Here is a 13,181-nt window from a genome sequence, read left to right as displayed (position 1 = left end):
AGTGGTAACAGCGCCTGGAGGGGTTTGCTGCTTGTCACTGGCAAAGCATTGTGAGAGACAACCCAGGCTGGAGAGTTAAGGGGGCACAGTGGTTGCACAATTCCAGGTTGTACCCCAAGGATCCCATCACAAAAATATAGCATGCATGTAACATGGCCATGTTAGTTTAATTATATGAATCTTAAGTTTCCATCATTGCCAACCTCTACCATTCAAACTCTTGAGTTTGGTTTTGGTGTTGTATTTTGATGATTTCCAGACTGTATTTAAGCTCCTGAAGGTGTTCCTTGCTTTACTGATTTTGTTCCAGATCATAGAATCATAGAATCATAGAATATCAGAGTTGGAAGGGACCTCAAGAGGTCATCTAGTCCAACCCCCTGCTCAAAACAGGACCAATTCCCAGCTAAATCATCCCAGCCAGGGCTTTGTCAAGCCGGGCCTTAAAAACCTCCAAGGAAGGAGGTCCTGGCTTGTTCCACGGTCCTGGCTGATGGTGCTGCCCAAGTATGTGAATGTTTCTACACTGGTGAAAACATAATCCTCTATCCGTACTGGTGATAGTGAGGCAATATTAAAGGTCATGATATCTGTCTTATTGTGATTGATTTTCAGTCCAATTTGCTGGCTGAATGCATTGAGTCGAGTTGTTTTTTCTTGTATATGGTGTTAGATATGTGATAGGAGAGTGAGATCATCTGCGAAGTCCAGGTCTTCAAGGGATGAGAAGGGTGTCCATTTAATGCCTCTTGGCATGTCTTCTGTTGTATGCTGAATTACCCAGTCAATGGCAATGTTGAGGAGGATTGCAGACATGACACACTCCTGACATACTCCTGTTTTTACTTCAAAACTGAGCTCACTGTAATCTATCCTACATGTAAAGTTGAAATAAAAGCTTTTGATGATGTTGATTATACGGAGAAGGATTCCATATGCCCACAGAATGCACCATAGGCTGGTCCTGTGAATGCTGTCAAAAGCCTTCTCAAAGTCTTTATGTAGAGCTGCTGTTGCCATTCTAAGAATTGTTCTATTATGTTTTGTAGAGTGAAGATCTGGTCTGTGCATCCACGCCTGTGTACTTTCAACATTACTTTATAATGTAGAAGGCTGGGGAATGAGAAAGTATGACATGTCTAAACTGTCTTCATTCCATACAGCCTGCCTCAGAAAAATCCTCCATATCTTTTGGCCCAGAACAATCTCAAACCAAGATCTATTGACACAGTGCAGCCAAGAGTATATGAGCACCATCATTGCCAGGAGGCGTTGGAGAGGGATTGGCCATGTGCTTTGGATGGAAACTGATTCCACCACCAGAGTAGCAATAAGATGAACACCTGAAGGCAAGCAAAAACGAGGCTGCCTGAAAACAACATGGCAAAGAACTGTGAAAGCTGACCTGAAAAACCTGGGGCACAGCTGGGGAACCATTGAAAGACTTGCCAGAAACAGACAGCAGTGGAGGTTGCTGCCTTAAATGCCAGAGGCGTAATGGGAACACGATGATGACCATTCAAAAATCATGATTTAGGACATTATATCACTAGGTTGGTTTTTAAAATCATGATTTTAAAAAACTTAAATCAATTTTATTTGCATTCTGGCTGGTTTTGAATGTTTAAGATCCACATGGGTCATGTTTTCAAGGTGTTTGTCACAATTAGAGCCACTGAACTTATTTTTTTATTAAAATTGAGATTCTCACATAATCACAATTCCAGAGCTGCCCTCAAGAGATACACTAAATACCACAAAAACTGCAATAAAATCCCAAGACTTGGCAACACTGCTTAGTTTAATTTTTCAACCTTCACGTTGTATTGACAATGGTTTTGCTTTTAATTTCCTAGTTTCCTATGTCCTTAAAAGAGGAAAGGGCTAAAAACACCCTCTAAGCTGCTTTAAGAACTTATAGTGGCATAAAGTCTTAAGCTGCTCTAAGTCTCTGAAGTGGACTGGTGCCCACTGACATCCATTCAAAAGTGCCCTCTTTGTCTACCTAGGACACAGTCCTCAAATATTTCTAACTTACTTTATAGCCAGTGTGTTTTGGCCTCCAAGCATAGATATGACATGCTCTTTGGTGAACATTACATACTGAGTTTCAAAATTAAGCTGTTTCTGAGTTGTGTCTGGAAAAGGAGTGGCAATATTTTTATTTTTATAGTAGAAACTTTTTTAAAAGCTTTTCTTTAACTCAAAAGAACTGAAGCAATTTTTGTCAAAACCCTTTAAAAAGTTCCTCAGAGTTTCACATGAACGTGCCAGGGATCAGCATTTGAAAATGAATGCCATGATTCTCCTGTCTTGCACCACGTGTGCCCATTCAGACCTCTGCAGAACAAGTGTGAAAAACTGCAGTTCTGATTTAGGCTACATCTACACTTAAACCTTTAAACTGCAGCTGCACCGTGTAACATGTCAGTGTTGATGCTTACTATGATGATAGGAAGGGTTGTCCCATCTTCCTACCCTTGAGAGCTGCAGCTACACTGATCTAACTTTTCAGAGTAGCCCAGCCCTTAGTAGCCTTTTGCACAGATGTAAAACACACAGTCCGGGTCTACACACAGAGTTGCACTGGTTTAACTACAGGCGTGATTTTAACCCAACATAGTGAAATCAGGGCAATTTTGTGCGTGGACACCAACATTGATGTCAGCTTATCTGGCAGCTTGCTAACGCAGCAAATCCCTTTTAGACCAAGGGAAGCCTTTCCACACGGACCAGTCTGGGTTTGGTTCAACCAGTTAAACAAACCCGATGCCTGTTGTCACGCAAGGCAGTGGGAGGCAGGCCCCGGCCTGGACGTCACGTGCTCTCCAGCCCTGGCTGGGAAGCACGTGGTGCAAGTGACCAGCCCTGACCCACCGCCGCTCCGCAGCCTGGAGGCTGAGGGCTAGCAGCAAGGGAAGCCCCGTTTCCCGCCCGCGGGCTGTGGGATTCCCGGCTCGCATCACTGCTTAGGCTCCTCCGCCGGGGCCCGTAGAAAGAGGCAGCACGTGACTTTACCGAGGCACACATGAGGACACAGCCTCACCTTGCACCGCTGACCTTTGCGTCTCACTGTTGTACGCATGCGCAAAGGTCTCGCCTCCTAGTCGCGCCCTCGTACCTCTTACGTATCCTCACATACGTCATGCGCCATTTCGTAACGAGGATAAGGCGGAGACCGGCTCTACTTGGAAGCCACCTATCCTGCTGTTAACGTTGTGTGACGTTTGTCCTGATGGACACGTAAGGAAACAAATCAAAGTTTCCCAGGGCGGCACCTGATTGGCCAGCACTTCGAGCGGGCGGGCCGACTGCCAATGCGGTTTGGTTGCAGTGGTACCGGCTACATAGGCTCGGGTACGGCGTGTCCTTGGGCTCAGACAGCGAGCGTGGGACAGAGACAATAGCGGTCGGAGAAGGCCAGCAGGTGGGTGCCACGAGGAGGGGTTCCCGTGGGGAAGGGGGTTGCTGGTGCTCTGGTCTCGGTCGGGCCGGCGCGGGGCTCGGGCTGCCCGGGGGAGGGGGTCCGGCCCGGGCTGCAGCGGCCACTTCGCGCCATCCCGGCATCACCCCGACCTTGGCTCTTCCTGGGCCCGCATCGCGCCCGGCTGTCTCCCCCCACGGCGACCGGCCCAGCGGAAGTTTCCAGTTGGGGCCCGGCTGCTGGCTGGGGCCACCGACAAGGTCAGCCTGAAGCGCGACGGGCCGGGACCCTTCAGTCCCAGGAGTGGTACCGGACACGCTGCGGGGCTCGGGGCTGCCCTCTGCCGCCGCGCGGGACCGTGTCTGGCTGGGCTGGGAGCGGCTCCATTGCAGCGCCTGGCAGCCTCCCTCGGTGTCCCTGCCCGGGGCGCTTGTCAGGTCCCTGGACGCTCTGTGGGGACTGTTTCCCGAGCCTACAGGCAGCTGCTTTCTAGTCGGGACGAGCTTTGTAGCTTCTAAGTCCTGAAGCCAAGAGAACAGTTGTCGAGCCCTGCTAATTTTCTCGTTGGGTGTATGAAATGATATCTGAGGATTTTTAGACCGGTGGGTCCTCTCCAGAACGGCCTCGCCTAAGACTATACATATGCTTTCCTGCCTCTTCTAAAGTGCACCCAAAACGACCTGACCTTGGTATTGTTTCCTTTTCAGCATTGAAAATGGGAGACATTGAAAAGGGCAAGAAGATCTTTGTTCAGAAATGTGCGCAGTGCCACACAGTTGAAAAGGGAGGCAAGCACAAGACTGGACCCAACCTGAATGGCCTAATTGGACGGAAGACTGGCCAAGCTGAGGGCTTCTCTTACACAGAAGCAAACAAGAACAAAGGTAAAACTAAAGTGGTACTCTTCCAAGTTACATGGAAGATGTAGAATGGTAACTGAGTGATAGACAACATCCAGCTGCCAATGGCAGTAGTTCTATAAGTATTATATTTGGTTTAATTTAAAATGTTTGCCTTTAGATAAGTGATTTTTGCGGAAGAGGTTAATTATTTCAAATGTGTAATTGATGGCTCAGCTTATAAATCTATATTAACAACTTTAATTGTTTTTAGGAATCACCTGGGGTGAGGAAACACTGATGGAGTACTTGGAAAATCCGAAGAAGTACATCCCAGGAACAAAGATGATTTTTGCTGGCATTAAGAAGAAGACTGAGAGGGCAGACTTGATAGCATATCTCAAAGATGCCACTTCTAAGTAATAGTTATCTGCTGCCTTATTTATTTCACAACAGAAAAGGAAATGAGTGTTTCTGTGATGAGATTGGTTTTTAAATTTTTTCTATTTTTACATGCACTATATTAAACCTCTTAAAATCTGTCTCATCAGCTAGAGAATGTTGCTTATGGATGGTTGTTAAAGAATACATTTGTTTGGCAGTCGTAGCTTCTGGGAATACATTTAAATTGGATTGGGCTTGAATGAGTACAATCATGTTCTATGTTTTGTAGTCATTCCTGATCATGCAATTAAAAAAAGAAAAGTTTTTGTGCTTCCTTCATTCTAAAGAGTATAACCAGATATTGGTCAATAGTATGGTGGTTCTGACAGAGGTCAGCACTTCAAAAAAGAGAAGAGCAGTTTCTTGGCATTCCCCACGCATCCTCTTCTCCATTATGTCTCTTCCCACCAAGAAGATCAAACAAGGGAATTAATTTGACTACACTACTTAATAGAGCTATATCACTGAGTAGAGGGACATTTGTTTTTCGTGAGAACTAGCAATGCAGCTTTTTTTTATTTCATAGCCTGACAGTCAAACTGGGCAAAGTCCCAGCTACTTTGATAGTGTCCGCTATCGGAAAGCCTTACCTGGCTTATGCAAATTATTCTGATTTCATTCTGCATGATACAACGCATGCCCTGTCATCAAAAATTTCTTCATAATGATTGAAATGCTCTGCTTCATAGGAACTTTTTAAAGGGACAGTTAACTTAAAACTGCTCAGAGCCTAGTGACTGTCCTAGATGTTAAATATCTATTATGGCTCCTGAAAGAAGGACCCACCCTGTTGTGAAAAGGTTATTAACAAGTGCTCTGGGAGTTAGCAAGGTACAATGTAAAAACTGTGCTTGCATCTGTGAGCAAGGACTCTTATCTAGCTAATATTTCTCATTAGTACCTCTAATCAATTGGATAGAGGCAATTTCTGTTCAACAGGTGCTGGAATTGCACTTGCAGTATTGAAGAAGGAAATGAAGACTTCCTCTCTGCCTCACTTTAGCAAATGCTGTTTGCTCACTTCTGAAAACTTGATTTTGCACAGTGTAAAATGGAATTTTTAAAAGGTTCAACTGTTTTCTCCATAGACAAAACGGAATTGTTAGGATAAATGTATTTATTGTGTACCACCCACTCAGACACATGATGAGGTTGTGTGCTTGATACTATAAATTAAAAAACCTTCCCAGCAGAATACTTCCTGAATGTCTGAAATTATTAACTGAGAAGTGATGGGGTCATAGCTCAAAGCTGTGTGGCTGCACTATGGCACTAGGCTTCTAGGAAGCAACAGTGATGGAGGGATTGGCGTGGGGGAAAAAAGCAAACCACTGAGTGGTTGGGTATGTGAGGAGGAGGTGTATGGGGGGGGGAAAAGTCTACCAGGCCATCACCTAGGCAGGGCAACATGTCTTTATTGGAAAGCTTTTTTCTCCACAACAACAAAGTGATGATTTACTTTGCAGTATATTTTAATATAGTCTTCTGATGCTTTAATTTCTTATGGTACATATTCAGATTCTGAATTTTCCCCTTATAGTATCCCTTAACTTCATTTATATCTTACTATGACCCATTCCTTAGTTTTTCTGGAAAATAGTTTAAATAAGTAACATACTTTATTTAAAAAAAAAAAAAAAATCTTGTCTTCCTAATGCCAACGGAAATGCTAATAGCACTCAAGGGTTGAGAAGCTACAGCCTTCCAATGCTGGCCTAAGGTAAGTGTGGTTACATCTTAATGCTGTCTTAACTTCTGTAATTGCTAAAGAATTATTAAAACTTGGAGCAGGAGGGGAAAGCTCACTTTAGCCCTTTATGCACTCATGTACCAGTTAGTACTTTTATCATAAAGCGTGCTCAGTAAAGTAGCAATACTTAGTGAGACATAACAGAACTTCATCTAACATGTAATTTTAACACACACTAAACTTTATTTAAAATACCTGCACTTCATAATTACTGAATAATAACAAAGTATCTAAAAAGATAGCTGGCACCTACTCTCTCCACTTAATGGGTAGGTTGGCACTACATTACCCCTGAAGACTCCTCAAATGCTATAATGCTGCTGAAAGCACATTGTATTTGCACTCTAGCTAGGTACTTTTAGCACTCTGTGTTGCATGAATGCCTCAAACATCTGTGAAGTTTATTTTACATCACCTTTCTCAGGCAGGGAACTACTATCCCCATTCTACAGATATTAAATAATGTGCTCAGGGAAGAATTTATTCCAATCTCTGCTTTACCTACAAACCTATTCCTCCTCCTGGGCACTAAAATACTGGAAGAGTACCAAACAGCATTTTTACTGGCTCTGTAGCCCCTACCTCTGCATACCATTATGTACACATTCCTGCAATAAGGCCTAGTACTCTGCAGCAAGATGGAACTAAATACTTCAGCAAATGGGTAACGTGGCAGAAGGTCAGGTATATTCAGAACTAGCGCTTTGTTTAATAAAATCTCTTTAAAGTGCTCTATTGAGCTTGAACTGCTTATACATTTTCAGTATGTTGTAGGCTTTTGCACTGAAAATGCAAACCTGCATTGTTAAAGTTGTCGGGGAGGATTGGAGAAAGCTGGCAGAAAGGTAGGAGACAGCTGAAGCTTTTGATACATCCCCTATTACTTTCACCACTTTTGGGAAGATATGGATGGATGGGCTGGAATTTCTCATCCCATCTCCCATTCACACTCCCCAACAAATCCTTCACAATTGTTCTGCTAGATAACATTACCCATCATTTACTGCTATATCCAATGTTGGATAAACACATTTGCTTAATGGTTTTACCAAATAGATCAGTAATGAATTAGCAATAGTGACATCAAGATGTCATCAGGTTTCAGTTAATACCCCACTGAGATTAATGTAAATCTAGTCTTAATTTGTTTCAGACTGGCTGCAGCTTCAGGCTTTGGTGTGAGGGTAGGTTTATTTATTTTTTTAAAATAAAAGCTTAGATGCTAGAGATGCTAGAGCACAGATGGAGCCATTTCAGTATTTGTGCAGTTACATATGTGCCAGGTTGTGCATTCCTGCCAATCTGGGTGAATATCTCCCATCATGATCCTTTTTTATAGTTATTTGGGATTGTATGCTACTTACTTACAGTGAGGTGGTTATATCCTTTTCCTTCGTGGTTAATGTTTAATCTTCCCCCGTGCCCGCCCTCCCTCCCCCCCCCACCACTCCCTGAAGTGCATGTCATCTTGGACAATTATCTGTAATGCAGTAGAACCTAGGGTTCCCAATGAGGGATCAAGGCCCCAGTTGTGCTAGGCACTTTACAATCCAATAACAAAAAGATAGTAAACTTTTCAGGCAGGAACTGTCTCGATGTATTGCACCTTAAAACTGCCCTCACCCTGTACAAAAGCATATTGTATGTAATGATACATTAATTCATGTGTTGAGATGGTCACTGACTAAATATGGAGCGTTAAGACACCATCCTTGTCAAAAGGCTTTTCACTTTAAACAAATAATAGCATATAGGGATAGATTAGGACCCCACAAAGGCTATTAGGTTGCTATGAAGTCTAATGAAACACTGATATAAAACAATCTTCTCTTGCTTACTATGTTGTTTAACTTTTAACAATTTTTGCTAGTTTTTTTTATATTTCCTGACTTTGACTACTCTACTTCTCCCTGGGGGGGAAGCTCTGCTCCCAACAGCCCATCCTGTTACAAATGAATTCATCTGTTCAGTTTAATGAAAGATTGGAATTTAATCAACATTTCTTTTGCTTTAAGGGACTTGGGGGGGGGGAGGGCGGTTATTGTGCATTCTTCTTTTTGGTACAAAAAGTAGCACTAATGAGGCCGAAGAAACGCCCACATTAATTTATTTCTGTTCTATACTGGGGTGGCTCAGATACGGAGACCAAGCCTAAATCTGCAAAGGTAGATGCCTAAATCCCAGTTTTAGACTCCACTGTAGTCCACAAAACTCCTGCTGAATTCTAAATGGTCCACTGACTATTTCAGTATTTATCCACAGTGAAACAGTCAGTGGTCTGGGGGGAGGCAAGAGAGCGAGCAAGTGAGAATAACTCAGTAGTCCAGTGATTAGAGAACCCATCTGGGAGATGGAGAGCACTGTTCCAATGCCCATGCTCCAATCACTCTTTTGTTATTTAATCTGCAGTGGAACAGTTTCAACAGGAGAGACTGAGGGAGCCTCACATCAGAATATGCTGTTGCTCAGTGATTACAGCACCCATGGGAGAGATGGGTGAAGATCCACATTTAAATTCTTTCTCCCCCCTCTGTGGGGAATTGAACCCAGGTCTCCCATATCCCAGCTGAGTGCTCTAACCACTGGCTTAAAAGTTCAGGGCAATAGCACCTGCTGCCGCCACCACTTTTTTTCTCCTCTGATAATTGCATGTGGCGCAAGGCAGGGGTCTAACTCATTCCTGCAAGAAACGCCTTAGGTGCCTAAGCCACCAGGAGCCAGTTTATCCCTATACACGGATTGCTAAGCAGAGATAGGCACCTCTCTGTAGCCCAGACTTTGGGCAGCTCTACACTTTAAACAGAGCAGCTACACAGCTGGTAGCGCTCGAGTGAAGGTGTTACTATACCAATGAGAGAGCTTCTCCCATCAGTATAGTTAATCCATCTCTACAAGAGGAGGTAGCTGTGTCGATGGGAGAAGCCCTCCCGTGGACATAGCACCGTCTACGCTGGTTGTTAGGTTGGTATAACTGGGTTGCTCAGGGATGTGGATTTTTCACATCCCTGAACAATGTAGTTACACTGATATATGTCTGTAATATAGTCCTGGCCTTAGGCACCTGGCTTTGTGAGAGAGGCAGGATTTAGCACACACCCCTCTGACTGGCATCGCCCATTGGCTATTTTAGGCAGCTCCCCACTTAGCATGCTGGCTTTTATTGATGGCATTCTTAGGTGCCTAACACTTCCTATGCATTGTATAGAGAGCCTAGGCATCTAATTTGGCTTTATGGATCACAGTGCCTTCCTGAGATTTTTATACACACCTAAAAGTTAGGTGCCGTGACGCTCAGCATTGCAAATCACTTTGTGCATCACACCTGTGGAGTTTAAGGCTAGAAGGGACCATTAGATCATTTAGTCTGACCTCTCGCATATCACAGGTCATTAAAATTCATCCAGTTACCCCTGTCTCAAGCCCAATAATTTGTTTGACTAAAGCCTAATTTGTGTTTTGCTAAAGCACATTTTCCAAAACTCACCCAGTCTTGATTTGAAGACATCAAGAGATGGAAGAATCCACCACTTCCCTGTGTAGTTTGCTCCAAGGTTAACCACCTACATTGTTAAAAAATTGTCTTATTTCTGATTTGAATTTGTCTGGCTTTGAATTTCAGCTGCTTGTTCTTACGTGTTTCTTCAGTAGATTAAAGAGCCTTAAATACCTGGTATTTTCTCCACGTGAAGGTACTTATGCACAAATCAAATCACCTCTCAATCTTCTTTTTAATAAGCTACACAAGTTGAGCTCTTTAAATCTCTCCCTGCAAAGCATTTTCTTAGGCCCTTGAATCATTTCTGTAGTTCTTTTCTGTGCCCTCTCCAAATTGTCAACATTATTTTAAAAATGTGGAAACTAGAACTGTATGTACGTTGCGGTGATCACCCACGCCTTCTGCCTGCTGACATGTCCCGATGCCACGGTAAGGCCACGTGAGCCAGAGTGACATCGTTCTCCCACTACGAGAAAGGGACCAAGTGACCTTCTCCGTTGTATCATATGAACTGGAACCATAAACTCCCTGAACATTAAATCTCGCCAAATGAGGGTCAATCCATCCTCATCATCATATCCACTCATTATACTCCACTCCCGAACATAGCCACTCTATGAACTTCATACCCTCATATCTCAATGCCTGTACTTTGACCCATCAACCTTTTACCCCCAATCAGGGATATTGCAGATTATGTATTCCTTATGCGACCTGATCTTAAACCAAATTTTGCACCCTCAATAATCTGTACGTTATTCCCTGATAACCAGAAACTTTTATGCTCAAACTCTGTTAACTTTTTTTTTAACCTCATCTTAATAAAATTTCTGTTCTTTCCATTATCGATCTCACCACTGCCCTATACATAGGTAAAATCAACCCCTTACTCCTACTCTCTACTCTCCTGTTTATACATCCCAGGATTGCATTAGCCCTTTTTGGCACAGCATCACACTGGGAGCTCATGTTAAGTTACTTGTCCACTGTGACCTCTAGATTCTTTTCAAAGTCACTGCTTTCCAGGATACAGTCCCCTATTCTGTAGGTATGGCCTACAGTACTTGTTTCTAGATGTATAACTTTGCATTTGGCTGTATGAAAAATAATTGTGTTTGAATGAGGCCAGTTTTCCAAGCAATTCAGATTGCTCTATATGACTATCCTGTTCCCATCATTATTTACCATTCTGCTAATCTTTGTATCATCTGCAAATGTTATCAACAGGAATTTTAGATTTACTTCCAGATCATTGCTGAAAATGTTAAATAGTATCAGGCCTAGTACTTATCCTTGTTAAACAGGGAGATTCTTCTAAGGGACAGTTGGGAGGAGAGTATGAGAGCCAGTCCCCCCGCCCCCAAAAAAAAGATGGGAAAAGAAGAAAATAAAAGAAAAGGGAGAGAAAGAAGTGAGGAAGAAGAAATAATTGAACTAGGAATATAGGATAGGAAAAAAATTGAATGAAGACAGGGAAGAAAGGCAGAAAAGACATAGCAGCTTTAAGAAACCAGTTTTAGTTTTATTCCTAGTCCAGTTTTAGGGGTGACTCTCAGTATAAACTTTATAATTTACAAAAGTCAATTACTGATCTACATCTGTATTCATATATATGTAATGCCACCAATATTGTTGACACTTAAGAAAAGAAAAACTTCACTTGTGGCCCCAGTATATATGAAGTCAGTCCTGCACTGTGTTTGAATTCACTCCTCCCACTGTCCTATACAAATTAATTCATAGTTGTGTGATGAGTAACACACTTTACCTATGACACTCAGCAACACCGCTATAATTTGTCAGGGTTAGCAGATCTAGTCAGCTACACAAAACTCGGAAGAGAAGAGGTGCTTACCATGTAAAGTTGCTGGTTTCTAGTTGAGTGAATCTAATCAAATCAGTTTATTAATATGTTCAAGTTTCAGGTACTAGAGAATCAGTGTTAGATCTAATGAGCACAATATGATTTCTAATAGTGAAATAAATAGTGCATGATATAGTGATCTGGATTGTTAAGGATGTAGGAATTGTCATACTAGCTCAGTGGTCCATCTAATGCAGTTTCCTTTTTCTGACCGTGGCCACAGTACCAGATGCTTAAGAGGAAGGTGCAAGACATGGAAGGACTAGAGTATTTCCTTTTATCAGTGGGAAGTTTGTTTTGGATAATGAGTAGAAGTGCCTGATTTACCATCTCAGTACCATTCATTGTTTTGTATAAAAATATCACATCCCCTATTATTCATCTCTTCACTAAACTTAACAGCCCCAGTCCTTTCAGTTTCTTTTCATACCAAAGACTCCCAACAGCTAATAATTTTTTTCAACTGCCTCTGAACCTCAGGTATTTCTGCTAAATCTTTTTTGAGATAGGATGATTGGAAATGAGCACAATATTCCACATGAGAATGTATCATTTATATAAATTGAATTATAATTAAGGCTAAGATTAGGAAGTCATGGATTCTGTGACTTCCAGAGACCTCCGTGACATTTTCTGTGTCAGCCCTGGGGCAGTGGTGCTGGAGCTGTCAGCTGGTGGAGGCCCCGGAGCTCCAAGCTGCCATGGGTGGCGAGACCCAGAGCTCCGAGCTGCTGGTCCTACAGCTCCCAGCCGCCACATTCGGCGGGGGGACCCAGCAGCTCCAGCCGCTGGCCCCAGAGCTCCAAGCCACTGTGGGCAGTGGGGGGCCCCCAGAGCTGGCAGCAGCAGTGGGTACTGGACCCTCCCTTTTCCTCCCTCAGCAGGGCTCGAGCTCTCATGCCCCCCGTCAGCCCGATTTTGTCACAGTAATTTTTAGTAAAAGTCAGGGACAGGTCACGGGCTTCTGTAAATTTTTGTTTATTGCCCATGACTTGTCCCTGACTTTTACTAAAAATAACAGTGACAAAATCTTAACCTTAATTACAATATATTTAGTATTTCCATTCCGTTCTTCTTCCTCCTGCCATTTTGTTTGCTTTTTGACCACAGATGCACAGCAGTTTTCACCGAATCATCCCTAATAACACCCACATCTTTTTCCTGCACGGTTAAGAACATAAGAACCATCACATTAGTTCAGACCAATGGTCCATTGGGCCCAGTATCCTGTCTTCTGACAGTGGCCAATGCCAGGTCCTCCAAAGTTAATTAATAGAGAACCAAGAAATGTGTAGGAGTTCAAATTACTCCTTGCAATCTGCATTACTTAGCATTTGTCAACACTGAACTTTATCTGCCATTGT

At 42.9% G+C, this 13,181-nt stretch overlaps 1 protein-coding gene across 1 annotated transcript; it reads left to right on the top strand.

The window, feature by feature from the left end:
• The first annotated feature begins 3,271 nt into the window (after nucleotides 1-3,271).
• Nucleotides 3,272-5,904, top strand: LOC117872316 (cytochrome c). The gene is made up of 3 exons (XM_034760654.1): nucleotides 3,272-3,427; nucleotides 4,132-4,308; nucleotides 4,538-5,904. Exons 2-3 carry the CDS (start codon nucleotides 4,140-4,142, stop codon nucleotides 4,684-4,686), a joined length of 318 nt encoding a protein of 105 aa, XP_034616545.1. The 5' UTR covers nucleotides 3,272-3,427; nucleotides 4,132-4,139; the 3' UTR covers nucleotides 4,687-5,904.
• The last annotated feature ends 7,277 nt before the right edge of the window (nucleotides 5,905-13,181 follow it).

The sequence above is a fragment of the Trachemys scripta genome, chromosome 2, assembly GCF_013100865.1.
Source record: "Trachemys scripta elegans isolate TJP31775 chromosome 2, CAS_Tse_1.0, whole genome shotgun sequence".
NCBI classification, from domain to species: Eukaryota; Metazoa; Chordata; order Testudines; family Emydidae; genus Trachemys; species Trachemys scripta.
Note: the sequence above shows the minus strand (reverse complement) of the source record. Positions and strands in the feature narration are given on the sequence as shown.

Bases quoted from the DNA above. Each gene is read 5' to 3' on its own strand.
- LOC117872316 (XM_034760654.1), top strand. From the start codon at position 4,140: ATGGGAGACATTGAAAAGGGCAAGAAGATCTTTGTTCAGAAATGTGCG. The intron at 4,309-4,537 runs GTAAAACTAAAG...AATTGTTTTTAG, and splicing joins AGAAGCAAACAAGAACAAAG to GAATCACCTGGGGTGAGGAA.